The 17,669-nt window shown below is 37.5% G+C and overlaps 1 protein-coding gene across 5 annotated transcripts in view; it reads right to left on the bottom strand.

Moving 5' to 3' along the window:
* The window catches only part of PAN3 (poly(A) specific ribonuclease subunit PAN3), a 134,816-nt gene that overhangs the window by 100,955 nt on the left and 16,192 nt on the right, over positions 1-17,669 (bottom strand). For all 5 annotated transcript variants that reach the window (XM_047078176.1, XM_047078184.1, XM_047078185.1 and 2 more), the window contains exons 2-4: positions 14,590-14,711; positions 13,767-13,833; positions 11,837-11,907 (exon numbers count right to left, since the gene is read on the bottom strand). In XM_047078176.1, the coding sequence (XP_046934132.1) occupies positions 11,837-11,907; positions 13,767-13,833; positions 14,590-14,711 (260 nt within the window). The remainder of the gene's footprint in view (positions 1-11,836; positions 11,908-13,766; positions 13,834-14,589; positions 14,712-17,669) is intronic.

Genomic DNA, 17,669 nt, shown 5'->3' with positions numbered 1-17,669 from the left:
AAAACTGCCCCCATTTGAGAATCGCTGGTGATTCTCCAGGATGTGAACTCAAGGGAACTAAAGTGGGAACGAAGCTAACTACGGCCTGGGTGGGAAGAGACATGCTGGGCTAAGAACTGCTATCGGTGACTCACTGAAAGTGGGGGCTAAGGAGACCGGAGAAGTCAAATCGAAGATAAGGAAATAAAAGGGGGTGAAGAAAATTTTACGGGAAATGCTTATTAATCCCTAAAGTTATTCCCCTAACATTCTGAGTTCTGTAAGATCCAAACCCTCCCCTCCAGAGCAAACAAAAGCCCTCTTCCCTCTCCTAGACCAATCTTGAGAACGTCGATAGTCAACAAAAGCAGTAAAGGGCACTGCTGACCCTCCGTGCTTGATAGCCTCGCCCTCCTTGGAGTTCTACTTACAGAATGGAAGTATTTTTAAGTGTCCTGTCCTATCTGTAAATCACCAGCTTTTCTGCCCCATCTCCTACCAAGTCCACACCATACATCAAAATTCCCAATCTCTTTCAGTTCCTGTGGTAAAATATCCTGAAAGTGTTCCTCCCCCTCTCCCTCTCTCTAGAGTTACACAATCCCTGCTTTAAAATCTCAAGATTCACTACAACAGTGAACGATTTTTATCATTCTTCACAAAATCTAAATAAACAGTACGGTAAGAGTAGATGAAAATAGTTTTACTCATTTGATTAGGCATTTTAAAAAAACACACTGGCTTCAACAAAAGTATTCAAGGATCCTTTTGTGTTCAAACTGTAAGGAACCTATGAATTTTCTGGAAATGTTATTAAAATAAAAATTCTGCTTCAGTGGACCTCGAGCGAAGCCTGAGACTGCATTTCTAAAAGGCTCCCACAACTACTAGTACTCTCCTGCTCTGGTGACCACACTTTGGGAGGAGTAAAGTTCTAGAGAATATTACAGAAAAGACCTAGAGAAAAAACAACGAACGGTCCAGACAGAAACTGAGGCCACTCCCGGAAATAGCAAGAGTTCAATACAGTTTGACCTACATACTTCGAGACCATTACTCATATACCCTGCAGAAGTTTTTCAATGCTGGCTCTTCGAAATTTCATGACCTAGTCCATAAAAGCCCTTTCCAATGGTTTAAGACTAAAGGAAATCCTCCTTTGCTCCTTACACATGAGGGACGTCTCCGTATCAAAAGAAAGAATAGTAAAAGCTAATTTTTACGACTCTTTGAGTTCAAAAGCCTAACTGCACACACTTTTTTTTAGTCATTCATTCAGTCGACATTTCAGCATAACACTCTTTGCTCTTCTTCCTAGAAATACAAAGCTGAGATCTATTCTCTTCCCCTAAAAAACTTCACAGTCTAGCCAAAGAAAAATCTATAAATACCACTGCATGTATAGAAAATGTGGTTAAAGCCACTAAGTAACAGACCAATTTTTCAGTGCACAATTCTTCTGGTACAACTGCAAAACAGCAATGCTTTAACAATGCTTCCTATTACTAGCCATATGTTGTTATATATCATTAACTAATTAGTGATAAACTATAGAAATCAAGTTGTTACCATAGTACAAAAAGTTTCCAACACCCTGAATTTTAAGAAACCCTTTTGAACATCAAAAACATTCACTATTTGTACTTCTAAAACAACGAGTGATGATTTAAAGTATTATGAATGCCACTTTTAAATGGTTTGCATTTTATTAGTCACAACTTCTTCAGGTAACTTAGAAAATAGTAGTGTGTGTGTGTGTGTGCGTGTGTGTGTGTGTGTGTGTGTGTGTGTGTAACTATCTCCATTCAGATAATACTTGGTAACTATATTAATTCCCATTACCTTTTACTATAATAATTCAGCAACCTACCTCCTGCCACTCCTGAGGGTCTCAGGTCCACTAATAGAAACCTCTGCTCTAGAACTGACTACATATTTATTTGAAAATAAAACTGCATTTTTTTTATTTATTTATTTTTTTAATATAACCTCTTCTAAAGGCACCTGGCTGTCTCAGTCAGAAGAACATGTGCCTCTTGATCTCAGGGCCGGGAGTTTGACCCCCACATTAGGTGCAGAGATTATTTAAATAAATAAAAATAAAACTTGAAAAACAAAACCTCTTCAGGAGTGCCCGGGTGGCTTAGCTGGTTAAGAGTCCAACTTCGGCTCAGGTCATGATCTCACGGTTCGCGAGTTCGAGCCCCAAGTCAGGCTCTGTGCTGGCAGCTCAGAGCCTGGAGCCTGCTTCGGATTCTGTGTCTCCCTCTCTCTCTCTGTCCCTTCCCTGCTCACTTCTCTCTCTCTCTCTCTCTCAAAAATAAATAAACATTAAAAACATTTTTTTAATAAAATAAAAACAAAACCTCTTCCAGCTCACAGCTGTCGTCCCTAAATTAATGAAATGTCCTAATACTTTAGCATATTTGTAATTATGAGAAGTAAATTGGAAATTATAATTTCATTAACGATTGGTGGGTAATCTAAACTCACTGGGAATAAATAGACCCCCAAATTGACTAAAACCATTTGAATTTTTTAAATCAAATACATTAACTAATTTCCATATAATCAAGACAGGGAACTACCTCTACCTAATTTACTACGTGGATTTTAAAGGCTCCTACACGTAATTAATTTAGAATAGTAAATCCAGACCTACAAACCACTGCAGCATGGGCTCCAATCATCTTCCCCGTGAGTAAAACACTTAAAAAATCAAAAACAGAGTAAGCCAGCTTCAAAGATTATGTTGTATTTTGTCCCACCATTCGTTATAATTGTGGGCTATTTGTGAAAAGAAACATACTAGGTTCCTTAAGTTTTCATTGTTCAAATAAAACCAAGAGTAGGACGCAATGGGCAAGCGAGTCCACTAAAAAACAGACCCACTGTTAAGAGACTCGGGGGCAGGAAAACATCTATAAATGAAAAAGCCCTTTTAATTTGCGAAGTCAATGTACAGGATAACAGGATGAAAACAGAGGATGCTCTAAGTTATATCAAATAAAGCAAAACAGGATTTACATACACACATGAACATATTTTTAGGCTCTACCATGAGTCAGTCCCCCAATATTCTATGCGTATGTTTAAGGAAGCTTACAAAGCAGTTATTCCTTCTGTTCTTAAAACCTCCAGATTATAACGGAGTTCTACGCCAACAAAAGCAAGACCAGTGGAGTACTTCTGCTAAGCAAGGCTACATTTAATTTCTAAAGAACTGGAACACCAAACTGCAACTTCTTTTATTCTTCTGGTTTAGAATGGAACTGAATATAAAACGTAGAGAAAGAAAATACCGTGCCCAAGTTATTTTAAGTGAATCTGAGGAAAGGTGTTTTTCTCTAAGTCATGAAAGTTATTTCCACAAGAAACTATCAACCGTAATCATTTTATAACTGTAATCAAGTTTTACAATGTATTCCAGTACTTTATCAAAAGTACCCATGATGCTAAACGCCTGATCACTCATTAGCAGAAGGTTCCCTTTTTATTTATTTACATTTGTCCCCTGGCTTCAATCTTGACATGAAGCAGAATATCCTCAGAAATGCTCTTTACTAGATAGAACTGAACCTAAACTAAAGCAGTGGTTACTCAAAAGTAATCTCACATACATTCAGAAACAGATACACACGTTTTAGAACTACAGAATCATAAGCAACAGAAGACTGGGACAACAACTACCACGTGGCAAGCACAAGGCACTACGCCAAGCACTTTATACCCATGAACGTATTTCATGCTCACAACTCTGTGAGACCGGCACAACCGTAAAGCCCGCTCCACCGATGAGAAAAGTGAGGCTATCCAAGGTTAAAATAACTCACCTATAATTCCACAACTAACGTAAGGTCGGGCTCCAGAGTTTGCACTCGTAACTGTGACATTCTGCCTCCAATTTGAAGAAACCTGTTCCGTATTCCTTAACATATTTCAATCTTAACCTTATTCTAGCTAATCCTAAAATAGCCAAATACAAACTCCCGAATGAATCAATCTCTGAATCTACCTGGCATGGACGGGATCGATGAGAAACAAGAGCTACAGGGGCTCCATTCAAAGAAATAAAATTAAGCAGCTCCCTCTCCCCATTTCCAAAATGCAGGGGAAAACATCCTGGGAATTAAACAGAGTTGGGGAGGGGCGCCCGGGTGGCTCAGTTTCTGACTTCGGCTCAGGTCACGATCTCGCGGTTCGTGAGTTCGAGCCCCACGTCGGGCTCTGTGCTGACAGCTCGGAGCCTGGAGCCTGCTTCGGATTTGGTGTCTCCCTCTCTCTCTCAAAAATAAACAAACATTTAAGAAAAAAACAGAGTTGGGGAAATTATGCACTTTGGGTTCAATTTAGCTAAAACTTAGGCTAGCGTGTTTGTGGATGGGAATTCTAAACTCACCTTTACTAATTCATTACTGACCCCGACTTTGTAGAAAATAGAGACGAACCACCAGCAACGCCAAGCGGCTGAAATCAGCTACTTCACTTTGTAAACACAATGACCAGAGCAGAGTAAAAAGAAGCCAACCACATAATCTCAGAATGAGCTACTAGTTCCCAAGTCCAGATAGACAATGCACCATGGTTTTACCCAACTATCATTACTGGGTTGAGAACTAACTCCAAACGCCCAAAGCTAAACCAAGAGAATGACTACAGCCCAAGAGTATTACACACTGTATATAAAAGGCACGCTGCCTCAGTTCACGTGTTTAAATACGGTATAAAGTGGCAAACATCACACCACCACTCACCTCTTAAAAAAACGAAAAGACACCAAGCACAACAAAGACAACGTCCAAAACGCAAGTCTGCCACAAGATCTTTTATAATCCATGGGTTATAAAAATATAAATTTCCTTGCAGTCATAAATTTGGAAGATTCTTTCTTGCCTCAACAACAAAGGCCAAGTGGTCACTGCCCACAACATACCAATTAAACTGAAGTACAGAAAGTAGTACGTGGTTGAACTCCTAATTTGTCACAACAAAACTTAATCTGTTCTTTCCAAAGCATATCTTGATCTCAACACAATCCTGGGAGTCAACCTGGAGTACTCTTTATTTTGCAGGAAAACAAAATTAACTCTTTCAAAACGGAGTCCTTTCCTGTAAGAACTATCACATTTCTAAACAAGTTTGAATCTAATCTTATTTACACAGCATTTTAAAGAAAAGAATAAATTAAGACTGGAGGTAAAAACAATAGGAAAAATGTCACATTTAAATCTGACAATTAAAATGCAGAGAAGATGAAGAACATATCCATTTGCTAAGGAACGTTAACTACTATAGATCATTAGCAATAAAACGACAATACATTAAAATTACAAGAAAACATCGACAATCCCTTCAATTTAAAATCACTGACTCGGCATACAGGGAATTACCATGTTATTTTAACCAAAATGAGCTTAATATTTTGTTCTTTTTAAATGTACTTAGTAAGGGATAATCAGAGTCTGTGTGACATTTCAAAAGTGACAGCGTAAATTACTTGTGAAGTTCAAGACCAAAAACAAAATGGGAGACTGAAACATCCACGAGAAGAGAGAGGCCCAAATCTCTAACATACATAGAGCTTACAATGAATTTAAAAAGAATAGCCTAATAGAAAAACGAGCCAAGGACATTAAAGAAACACCAATGACCAATTAACATAAATGAGTAGTTCAACAGCACCAGTAATCAAATTTAAACAATGAGGGGGAGGGGGGGTTGCCTTATACAGTAACAAAGATGTGAAATACTTTTACATCTCTGTGTTATCAAGTCTGTAGGAAACCAGAACCTATCAGTAGGAATGTAAACATGTACAACATCTCTAAAAGGTTATCTGTCAAACATCAAAAGTTTATTTTTTTTTCAAACATCAAAAGTTTAATTTTGTGTTCCTGCCCTAGAAACTGTGTTTATAGAAATTTTTACTGAGAATCACATAAATGGAAAAAGGAACGGGCATAAGGTCAATGTTTTATCTCTTCCCCTGTAAATTACCAGTAGCCTCTTTCCACTACCTCTCTATTTTTCACCTTATCAAAGACTCATTTCACCTTTCTCATATTGCCCTTGCTAGAAAGACTTTGGGTTTTCTCCCAAATATAAGTAATTATTATCTATATTATTCCAGGTAAATTACTTTCTCTCTCAAAACTTCCATTCTCCAATTTTGTAAAATGAGAAAAATAATCTCTCTCCAAGACCCGTTGGGATGATTAAATGATACAAAAGATAAAACATTAACTTATGAAAGAATTATGTAAGTTTAACACATTACCTGGAACAGATACAGAAAATCATTATCATACAAATAAAATCAAGTTTCTATCCATCTCTCACTACATCATGAGAAATCCCCACGTGCATTTTCACCACACTGGAAGCACATGTTCGAGAAGCTAACGGCTATGTGGGGAGGAGACACAAAAAAAGTTGGGGGAGGGGGGTCCTGAACACCTCACAGAAAAGATGGACATCCTCAGAGCAGCTATAGGAGACCCATATTTCCAGTCGCAACTATAACACAGCCTAATCCACAGTGAGCAGTAACAGATTATTTATTTAGCTACAGTTAACAATGTATTAGTATAACTACCATTTATCGGGCACTTCTGGGCCAGGAAATATTTTTCGTTTAGTCCTCATAACGCCACATAGTAGGCACTCAGCATGATTACTGTTTTCATCTTGTGAATGGAGAAACGCTTAACTAAGCTTAAAGACACAAACATAATCCGTGAAGAAATGGAGAATCAATTCAGACTGCCTGGCATCCAACTCCAAACCCTAAGACTTCCAAGCATTATTCAACACCACTGGGTTATTACTACTCCGACTGTTTGCTCTTTGAGAGAAATAAAAACTCAACAGGAGCTCTGAGTAAGCTATAAACGGGGACCATGGCAAAAGGCGCCTCCCTACCTGCGGGGACTTGGATCTAACAACTCTACCAGTTCCCATAGGGACTCATGTGCATGTCTAAATCTACGACCTCACCTACCTCTGGCTTAAGTTGGGAGAGCACACATTCCCACAGCTTGGCAAGTGGAGATGAATGGAGGTTTCATCTACGCCAGTAAAACAAGAATAGCTCTGTTTAATTTGGAATTCTAAACACAATTTTCCATAGAAACATTACTCATACAATACTCATGGGTAAATGATATTGATGTGGCTGATCTGCAAAACCTAAATACTAAGCAAAACAATTCTTGAGAACATACATAAAAAGGTTAAAAACTGTGGTTTTAGAGGCGAAGTTTTATATTGTCAATTTCCATTAAGACTTCCATTTCAATTTCTCCATTTTCTCGTCCCCTTTTATTTTTCCTGAGATCAATACTTGGCTTGATGTTCCAAAATAAGCCTAAGCCGCAGAAGGATCAAGGAAAGATTTACATTCCAAACTTCCTCTGCTATAATTCTATTAATCTCTCCAAATTTACTTTAGCTTTCTCCAATAAAAGAACCCTACCACAAATAGTCTCCGGTTTCCTTGTAACTCCATAGTTTGTTCCCTAGATTAGAAATAATATAAAAGTCATCTTTTGAAGACATTAAAACAGAAAGGTTACAAGAAAAAATTTAAACGTCAAATTAATCAGAAAACATACTGTATCGCCAGTAAATTTTGTAATACAGATGGGTGAGAGAGGGAGGCGCATGCTCTTGAGGTAGAAAACAGTGGGAAGGAGGTCTCAAACTGAGATGAAACATGGAAGGAAGCAGAGAAAGTATTGCTAGTCAACTTCTCCCTCAAACAGAATAATCCAGAAGTGGACGTCCAAAATCTACACATCCTCACAAATAACACGTCCTCACAAATAAACCATCAGCAGATAAGCCAAACCCTTTTGGTCCCACTTCCCTCATCCTAGCCAAGAGCTTTAAAATCAGGAGAAATAAACATGATACGTTAGAAATCACTGTCCCCTGAGTCCAAAGGCTTTAACTTGTTAATTAAAACCTTAAAAAGCTCTTCTCCCATTGCTAGAAATAAAATGCAAGTGCCCAGGTAAAACTGCATGTTGACTGAAACAACACCATAAAGTACAACTAAAACAAGAAGTGTAAATGACAGCCACCAGAGCCTTCTTTGCTGTGGGGGAGGGAGGCGGTGAACACGAAAAGGACTCTCGATGACTAAAACATGAGGGCAAAGAAAGGCTAAGAAAGAGATACACAAGGGGAAGCCAACAACGCCAAATACAAATTTTGAAGCTTCTCACTCTGCTTGGGCTTTGTCTCAATCATCTGTGGTCGCCCTGCATACAAACTCACAGCTTAGCAAGAATACCCAGCAGGACGTCATAGTGCTGATTCACTTCATTTATGCCTATCTGTATTTCAACATCTAACTCTGTTATAAAGATACTCTCTTCCCAAAGGATCCTTACCCAAAGCCGTACAGCTCTATACTTCACACTTGTGATTCACGGTGACTCTCACCCCTTTTTCTGTCACACCAGTTTGCAGCTTGATCTCTCTTGCTGTTAAGGTTTCCTCGTGTATTAATCTCAAATACATTAACTCCCATTTTCAACAAAACCCCTTCTCTAGTGTTTTGGGGGGCTTACCTCTCCCTCAGAATACACGGCTACAATTCACTTTCTTCCACCACCACTCCTGGCCAACAATGATTATACACACTTTCAAACAATGGTTACTTTTCCTAGCTATCATATTATTTTTATCTAATGTAGAAAACAAATCAGTGCTTCTCAAACATCAGTTGTGAAAGATCATTTTTTTCATAATTTCCTATATATCATGGTTGTATACTTTTATAAAGTAAAAAGGAATTACCAGAAAAGTGAGCACATATTTGGATGTTGCAGTATTATCAAATTATTACACAAGTTTCTAAAAAGGTATTTCCAATCTTTTAACTTCCGTCTCCACAGACAGGTACCAGACGCTTCAGGGACTGGCGCCGGTCCCTGGGATGAGCAGTACTGCCCTAATGCATACATTCTCGGTACACGACTCTTCAGGAAGCCTTTCACATGCCTAGCAACAATAAAGCAACGCACACAAATGGCAATGAACCTGTTTAATACTGTTTTCCACATCCCACATTTCACTTCAGCCAGTCCCTACAGATACAGGGCCCCAGTCATAGTCTCTTAGCTTGTCTATGATAAAGAGGATTTAAAAATTTACTGAAGATCCTAACTCTCTACTTATAATCGAGCAATATCTTCTGATTAAGAGTCTTTCCATATTCCACACCTTCAAAAACCACAACTCAAAACATCTTTTCTCCATAAACACTTCTGCATCTAAGAATTCTCTGCGATTTGGCAATCATCAGACATTTACGTTGGCACTAATTAATATGCTGTAAGTAGGTTCATGTACTGCCTTTTCAATTAGATTTGAGAGAAGCAGTCAGAATAAACATCATTCTTTTGCAATTTTCCACATAGCACAGAGTAAGTCTGCTTACAGTAAAAGCAATGGTCTGATCTGACCCCGAGAATTCTCATAGTCCCCAGGCAAAAACAGCAGCATGCCTGGCCTAGGGACTGGCCTGAGATTTCCAGAAAATAATTTAGCTATGAAACACAGTAGTAGGTATGGCCTAACTTAACTGTCTGTTCCCTCCAATATCATTACGAAATAAAAGGTCTCTCAGTAATCATGACAGCCTTCTAAATCAACTTAGAATTATATTTACATAAATTTGAGTTACTTCCACTAAAACGACATCATTAAGCAGACATTAGGAATTACTCGACCAAAGAAAAAGTCTACATATGCCTTCAATTTACAAAGTGTAGCATACAATACTCTTATGCTAAGAGTTTTACTAACACAAAGAAATTTTAAACTTTCTCAATTCAACCATTAACAATTTTAAAACACACGCAACCTGTACCAACAGATTCCTAACTATACAGTCCACTACGGGGGAAAAAAATCTATGTCCCTACATATTATTTTAGATGTAAATGGCAAGAAAATATGGTCCTTCAAAGACCTACCACTATGTGAACCCCAAATTTCTAAGTAGAGACTGACCTGTAGGTCCTTTCAGTTTAGACAGACAGTGAGTTTTAGACATGAGAGAGACACCACAGTCATTATCCAGGGCACGTTTGTCATTTCACGGACGCACACACTGCAGCCGAGGAAGCTGGCCCAAGGTCACAAAGCTGGAGACACCGGGCCTCAAAAGTTGCAGCACCGTGCTCGTTTCACCACGTTACTCCACTTCCCTTCCAAACGTTGAGGTCAGATTGGTAACAACATTTCCTTCTACTACTTTCCTACACTAAAATGAATTTTAGAAGAATGGACACTATATCCTCCTTTTTCCAATCTCCAGGGATTTTTACTGTTTTCTCAAAAATGAGTATCAGCAGCTCTCAATCACATTTCAATTTTAAGGTACTAAACCCTCATATTAGGAATACTTTCAAGTGTTTGTTTGCCATGCTAGTCTTACTTTCTACTCATACGTCAGAAATGCTACTTATCACAGTTAACTGATCATCAAAAATGCAAAAAATAACAAAAAATAAAGAGGTGAAAAAGCCATTAAGGGGACTCCTCAGACTACTGAAGGGCTTTTTATTTTTTCCTTAAACTGAAAAGCTCCAGATACTTTGATTTCTAGCTTTCACCTGCTTTTCAGCATTTTACGGTTTCCTTCCATGTCGCCAGGCTTTGTCTGCTGTCACTGCTCCCTACTGTCAGTTAGCCAACCTGCGTTCAATTCTATTCCACTTCTACGTGGATTCAAAACTACACGCTCCAACTTATAAGACCAGTATGTAAAGCAAGAGTAAATGTGCTCTCGGTGACAGCATAAGGAAACGTATAAAATTAAACCCACACATTTTAGTTTACATTAAAAGTAGTTCATAATTAATTACCTCCTTGTTCTTATCTATTGTTCAAAATGGAGATAATACTAGGTGCATAAAGTATTAAATGTCATTTATACCTGACGCCATTAATTCTTATCTTGAGAATATCTAGTCTTCTTGAATTTCCTTTTATACCACCCTCTGATCAAATGCTTCCTAAAACCATCTTAAACTTGTATCAGTTTCCCAAAATTAATATTCTTTTCTTCCATTACTTAGGAAACCGAATTAGTTACAACACTGTAGTAATTTCCACCAAGATTTACAACCTCCTGAACATCTTTAGCTGCTACTGATCCTAACCAAAAATATCACCTTCTGTAGATTATTATTACCATTAACATGATGATTCTCCGTAAGACTCAAAGGCATCAAACTGTAATAAAATCTTCACTTCTACCTGTCATAGAAGTAGCCCTACAAAATACTTCAAAATCTATGCCCGACCTATCACCCTCGATGCCAAGTAAAATACAGTTACATTTCTGATATGAGAGATTTTAAACTGTTTTTAAACAGTTGAACCAATTACAAAAAGTTGAAGATTTTTAAGTTTGCCTCGTAATGAGAAGTTTAAATTAGGGGAGAAATCTTTGAAATTTAGACAAAGCAGTTAGGAAATGAAGTTAAAATATGATTAATGTGCCTGTAATGGGTCACATTAACAGCAACTACAACATTAAATTTGATGTTTTCTTAAAAATAGAATACATTAAGGTAAAGAAAATGAGGAAAAAAGAGAAGGATTTCATTCCTTCACATAAAACATCTCTATTTCATGCACAGAGATAAATAAAATTCTACACGTATGAAATATATACCAAAAAAAAAAAAAAAAAAAGGGCAAGCAAAAGCAACAAAAATATCACAGTCCATTAAAAGCACCTCCCCAACTTAGGAGAATATTGACCATTATATAGGTGATGACCCCAATATCACTTGTATATTCCATTTAGTCTCACATAAGTTTCAACTTCACCTACCTTTCTTCTCTGAGAGATGTTGAGGGCACCAAAGTCATTAAACAAGGATGAAGCAGGTGAAGTTAGAGGATCTGGAAGGTAAGTTACATAAGTTTCCACACAGACAACTCAGGCAACCCACAAATCTAATAAATGTTTAACCTGACAACATTCTTAACAGTAATAAAAAATCATATACCACAGTAATACTTAAACTCAATGCCTCATATACAGTGGATGTTCAAATATTTTCTAAGTAAAAGAAACACAAATTAGAGAATACTTCTTTCAGTCAATACTTAGCCAATTAAAGATCAGCTAATACTTTAATCAGAAGCTACATGGATTAGGGTACATCTGTTTGTTTAGAACCAAAAGAAAAATCAAACAGAAAAAAAGAAGAGATGGCTCTTGACCTTGTTATTAGGAATGTGTGTTTATGAAAGAAGTAAGTCTACCATTTAGTAAGTGTTTGTGTACGTGAAACCAAATCATGAGAAAAATTACAAAGGGCAGGGAGGTGGGGAGGACAGAAAGCCATGCTCTGAGTGACTGGACTTGGATTTTAACACTTAGGCCAGGCCTTAAAACCATCTATGCAATATTCTATCTTTTTTGTCACCAGATATTTTATATTCTTACTAAAAATATAAGTAAATTGAGTTTTTAAAGAGGGAAATATTAAATGATTCAAAATAAACATGAAATTTAAAGATTTTATAGTTTCAAAGTTCTATTACTCTGTTCAGAAGTTACAAACAAAAGTAGATCTCTAAATGGTTTTTCCCTTAATAAATCAGAAGAGTTTCTGAAAAGGTATACGTGACACACATGGAAATCCTTACCTTCAATTCTGAGCTCTAGTTACTCTTATGTTTCTCATTAAATGATCCATGAAATTCTAGAATCTATAGTAACTGTTCTTATTTACAAGGACCTACTAACTCTCTTCAAAATGCAGTATACACTGCTGCTTAATTTCTCCAGTTTCGACTGCCTGAATTTTCATAGCTTAGTCTGTCATTAGAATTAACAATTTAATGTATGTACAGAAAAAGCTAGTAAAATATTTTTATGTAATTTATACATTCAAGGCACCTAAAAATAGGTACTATTATGCAGAGTACTAACACTCAATTGTTACATATTTTTAAGAAGCTATTCTTGAACATTTTTTTTAACATTTATTCTTTTTTTTTTTTTTTTTGAGAGAGAGCGAGCGTGAGCGGGGGAGGGAGAGAGAGACAGAGTGGGAGACACAGAATCGGAAGCAGGCTCCACGCTCCGAGCTGTCAGCATAGAGCCCGACATGGGGCTCAAACTCACGAACTGTGAGATCATGACCTGAGCTGAAGTCAGACGCTCAACCGACTGAGCCACCCAGGCGCCCCCTTTGAACATTTGTTTTGAAAATAGAATACAGAACGATACTTGGAAATTCCATATTAAAAACCTTAAAAATGACCATGATCTTGCAAACAGTCACTGCATGTCTAAGAATGTTTCCAAAAGAAATAAAATATAAACACAGATGCATACACATAGTCCAACATTAGAATACTTTTTTAAAAACTTCAGTAAATTATGAAAATAAGCAATAGAATTCAATTTATTATGATCAAGAAACACTCCTAATTTTAAAGTGTATCTAATGCCATCTTAAGTATATGAGTCTACTTAGCTAAGTATTACGTATGTAAGTATATGTATATATACGTATACAAGTACATGTATTTTCACACTCAGACATAACCACTACTTGGAACTATATGGAATCCAAACAACAGTGATCTCTCTAGATCATTCTTATTCTCTTCCTTTATACATATTCATAATTTTCAAGACTTCAAGGTTTCTCCAATGAACACACTGTTTTAGGATCAGAAATATACACATATGCATGCACGCATACGTACAAACACACAAAAGAGAAAGAGGGATCCAGTCTTACCGTGGCCTGCATATGGCTTAGCACTGTCATTCAGAAGGCTTGGGGAGCTGCTACTGTTAGTCACTCTCTGCAAAACAAAATAGACAAACATTACATCACTAACTGAGAACAGTCAGCCAATTCAGACGAACTCTCTGCTTCTTCCCCTCCGATCCACTTCTCACATCACTGACACTCTAATCTGACTATAAATGTTGCAACATGGATTACATTAATTCATGTAAAAATGTCCAAATACTCTCTACAACACATCAGATGAAAATTTTACTCACTAGCCAGATATTTAAAACCAAAGTTGCACACCTATTTTGAATTGCACTTCCATATTATTAGCTTGGGCAACGCATGTAACTATTCAGCCTTCCGGTCTATAAAATATAAATTTCAACATCCATCTGAGAAGACGTAAAAGTCAACAAACGCTTTCTAATAGCCTCTCCCGGTGTGTATTAGCCTTCATACACCTTATAGATTCTATAAAATTAGGCTATTCTCGGTTCTCTAAACATGTTCATTGCTTTCTTACACTCCATACCCTCTACAGTCTCTCCATCCTGAAAGGCCTTCACTCCATACCCACAAAACACAGAGAGGAGTGAAAACTAGTCTCTTTCCATCTGTCTTCTACATACTCCACTGTCCTCCCACCCCATCCTACCCTTGAAAGCTCACACAGACTCCAACTGTATCCCACCAACCTCATCAGTTCCAAAAACCTTCCCTCATACTCAACAAGTTTAGGAATAAATGAAGACTCTAGACATCCCTTGACACTGGAATAAACTTCACTGTTTAGTGCCATGTAAATTCAGACTAAGGATACCTGCATCAAGGGATACTTTGTTTCCACTGGGCTTCCAAATCCATTGACTCCAATGAAGCTGGTGCTGAAATAGGAATCTGTGAGACTTGTATCAGTTAAAGCACCTCCATCTATTCCAGGAACTGAAAGAAAAGGAAAATTCAAGCATTTTAATTATTTGGAAGTACAAAATACTGATGTAGTTTCTGTGTCTCTAATAGATTTTAAAGTCTCAAATCTCTGTCACACTTCCTTTTATTTATCTGTTCATAACAGAAGGCAGGACCAAATAAAATTGGCTCAGCTCTAAACATTTGTTGAACAATGCTCAAGGTGACGGACTTTTTTCCCACAGAGATAGCATTTTATTTTGTATTAGTATGTAAGCACCACCAAACATAACATGAAGAAACAAACCACACTTGCATTTCATTTTCTCAAGTTTTCTTTCTTTAACTTTGCAAGAAGACAGAATACAAACACTGCAACTGAATCTTCAGAGAAACAGATGTAAGTTTCTCAGGACTGTTCTCTTAATACATCTTATGAAACAGACCAGCAGTCTCACACTAACGCATAATTCAGTAAAAACAATTCTGCAGTGTAGCAATAGGATAGAGAAATACAGACAAGCTGTTGATTTTAGGATAGGTTAATACAAAACGATTGTTAAGTAGTATGACAAGCCATCATATATCAACAAAGTAATGGACAATATGGTTTAGATGCTACCTCCTGGTAATTACTTGGAATGTTGCTATTTTCTAAGCTGATAGTTAAGTACAAAACCATATGCTTTACAAATCAGCTAAACTCCAAGTAGGACTGTCCTCTTCTGGGCACAGCCTCTGAGAACCAGTGAAACCACTCCCACCCCCAACTAAGAAAACTAAGAGAATGCTGATAGTTGGATGTAGGGTGCTATGATCTGAATGTCTGTACAACTGCAAAACTCACATGCTGAAATCCTAACCCCCAAAGATAATGGTATTAGGAGGCAGGGCCTTTGGGAGGTGCGCAGGTCATGGGAGTGGAGGTCTCAGGAATGAGATTAATCTTCTTTTTCACAAGAAATCCCTAAAGACCCCTCGTCCCTTCCACCACGTTAGGATACAAGAAGGCACCCATTTAGGAAGCAGGAAATGGGTCCTAGCCAACCACCACATAAAATGTGCCAGTGCTAGGATCTTGGACTTTCCAGCCCCCAGAACTGTGAGAAATAAATTTCTGTTGTTTGTTAAGACATCCAATCTGAAGTAGTTTATTATACTTCAGACAGACTAACACATAGGGATTCCTTGGAAAGCAAACTGAGATCATTTTTCTGGTCTATTTTTAAGACTTATTTCTCAAAACGTCCACTATTAAAATGAAAAATGTATTCCTAGAAAAAAACATAGTATATATAAGGTTCTAGCCATCTGCAATTTCAAACATCCACCAGGGTTGGGGGGTGGGGGCTCAAACTGTATCTCTTGCAGGTACAGCAGAACTACTGTATACACCCAAAGGAAACGGAATCGCTATCTTGAAGAAATGTCTGCACCCCCATGTTCACTGCAGCATTATTCCTAATAGCCAAGGCACGGAAACAACCTAGGTATCTGCTGACAGATGAATGGCTAACAAAAATGTGATACATATATACATATGCATAAAATGTGATATATACATACATACACAATGGAGTATCACTCGGCCATAAAATGGGAAACCCTGCCATTTGTGACACCACAGGTGAGCGCTGAGGGCATTATGCTAGGTGAAATCAGTCAGAGAAAGGCAAACATAGTATGTTCTCCCTTATATGTGGAATCTAAAAGGGCCAAACTTGAGGCACCTGCATGGCTCAGTCAAGCGTCCAACTTTTGATTTCGGCTCAGGTCATGATCTCATGGTTCGTAAAATCAAGCCCTGCATAGGGCTCTGTGCCGATACAGCACAGAGTCTGCTTGGGATTCTCTCTCTCCCTCCCTCCCTCCCTCGCTCTCTCTCCCTGCCCCTTCCCTGTGCATGCTCTCTCTGCTCTCTCTAAATAGAGAAATTTTAAATAAAAGGGCCAAACTCAAAGAAATAGAGTAGTACAGTGGCTGCCAGAGACTGGGGAGTAGGAGAAATGGGGCGATGTTGGTCGAATTTCCAGCTACGACATGACTATGAGTAAGTTCTGGGGATCTAACGTACACCATGGTGACTATAATTAACAAAACTGTATTATATAATCGAAAGTTGTTAAAAGAGTAGATTTTAAAAGCTATTACCACACAAAAAGAAGTTAATTATGTGAAGAGATGAAGGTGTTGATTAACATTATATGGTAATCATTTTGCAATATATATTTATATCACATCATCAAGTTGTACACTTTAAACTTAACAGATGTTACAAGTCAATATCTCAATAAAGCTGAGAGAAAAAAAAAATTCCATACATATACTTCACTTTTCCTGTTTTTGAAGGAAGAGAATGGGATTTCATACTTCAAGAATAGTTAAGGAAATCACTAACCTATGATACATTATTCTATATAGATCACAGAGGTCCTAACTTTCTATTTATTTTTTTTTTACAGGCATCTGAAGAATTTACTTCTTTTTATTTTATTTTTTTAAATTTACATCCGAATTAGTTAGCATATAGTGCAACAATGATTTCAGGAGTAGATTCCTTAATGCCCCTTACCCATTTAGCTCATCCCCCCCTCCCACAACCCCTCCCGTAACCCTCAGTTTATTCTCCATATTTATGAGTCTCTTCTGTTTTGCCCCCTCCCTGTTTTTGTATTATTTTTGTTTCCCTTCCCTATGTTCATCTGTTTTGTCTCTTAAAGTCCTCATATGAGTGAAGTCACATGATTTTTGTCTTTCTCTAACTTCACTTAGCATAATACCCTCCAGTTCCATCCATGTAGTTGCAAATGGCAAGCTTTCATTCTTTTTGATTGGCGAGTAATACTCCATTTATATATATATATATATATATATATACACACACACACACATATACACACACACACACACACACACACACACACACACACACATCTTCTTTACCCATTCATCCATCGATGGACACTTGGGCTCCTTCCATACTTTGGCTAT

The sequence above is a fragment of the Lynx rufus genome, unplaced genomic scaffold, assembly GCF_022079265.1.
Source record: "Lynx rufus isolate CCGP_SWC_20201006 ecotype Redwood Valley unplaced genomic scaffold, mLynRuf1.p SCAF_1, whole genome shotgun sequence".
In the NCBI taxonomy this organism is placed as follows: Eukaryota; Metazoa; Chordata; class Mammalia; order Carnivora; family Felidae; genus Lynx; species Lynx rufus.
The sequence above is the reverse complement of the archived record's forward strand: the minus strand, read 5'-3'. Positions and strand labels throughout refer to the sequence as shown.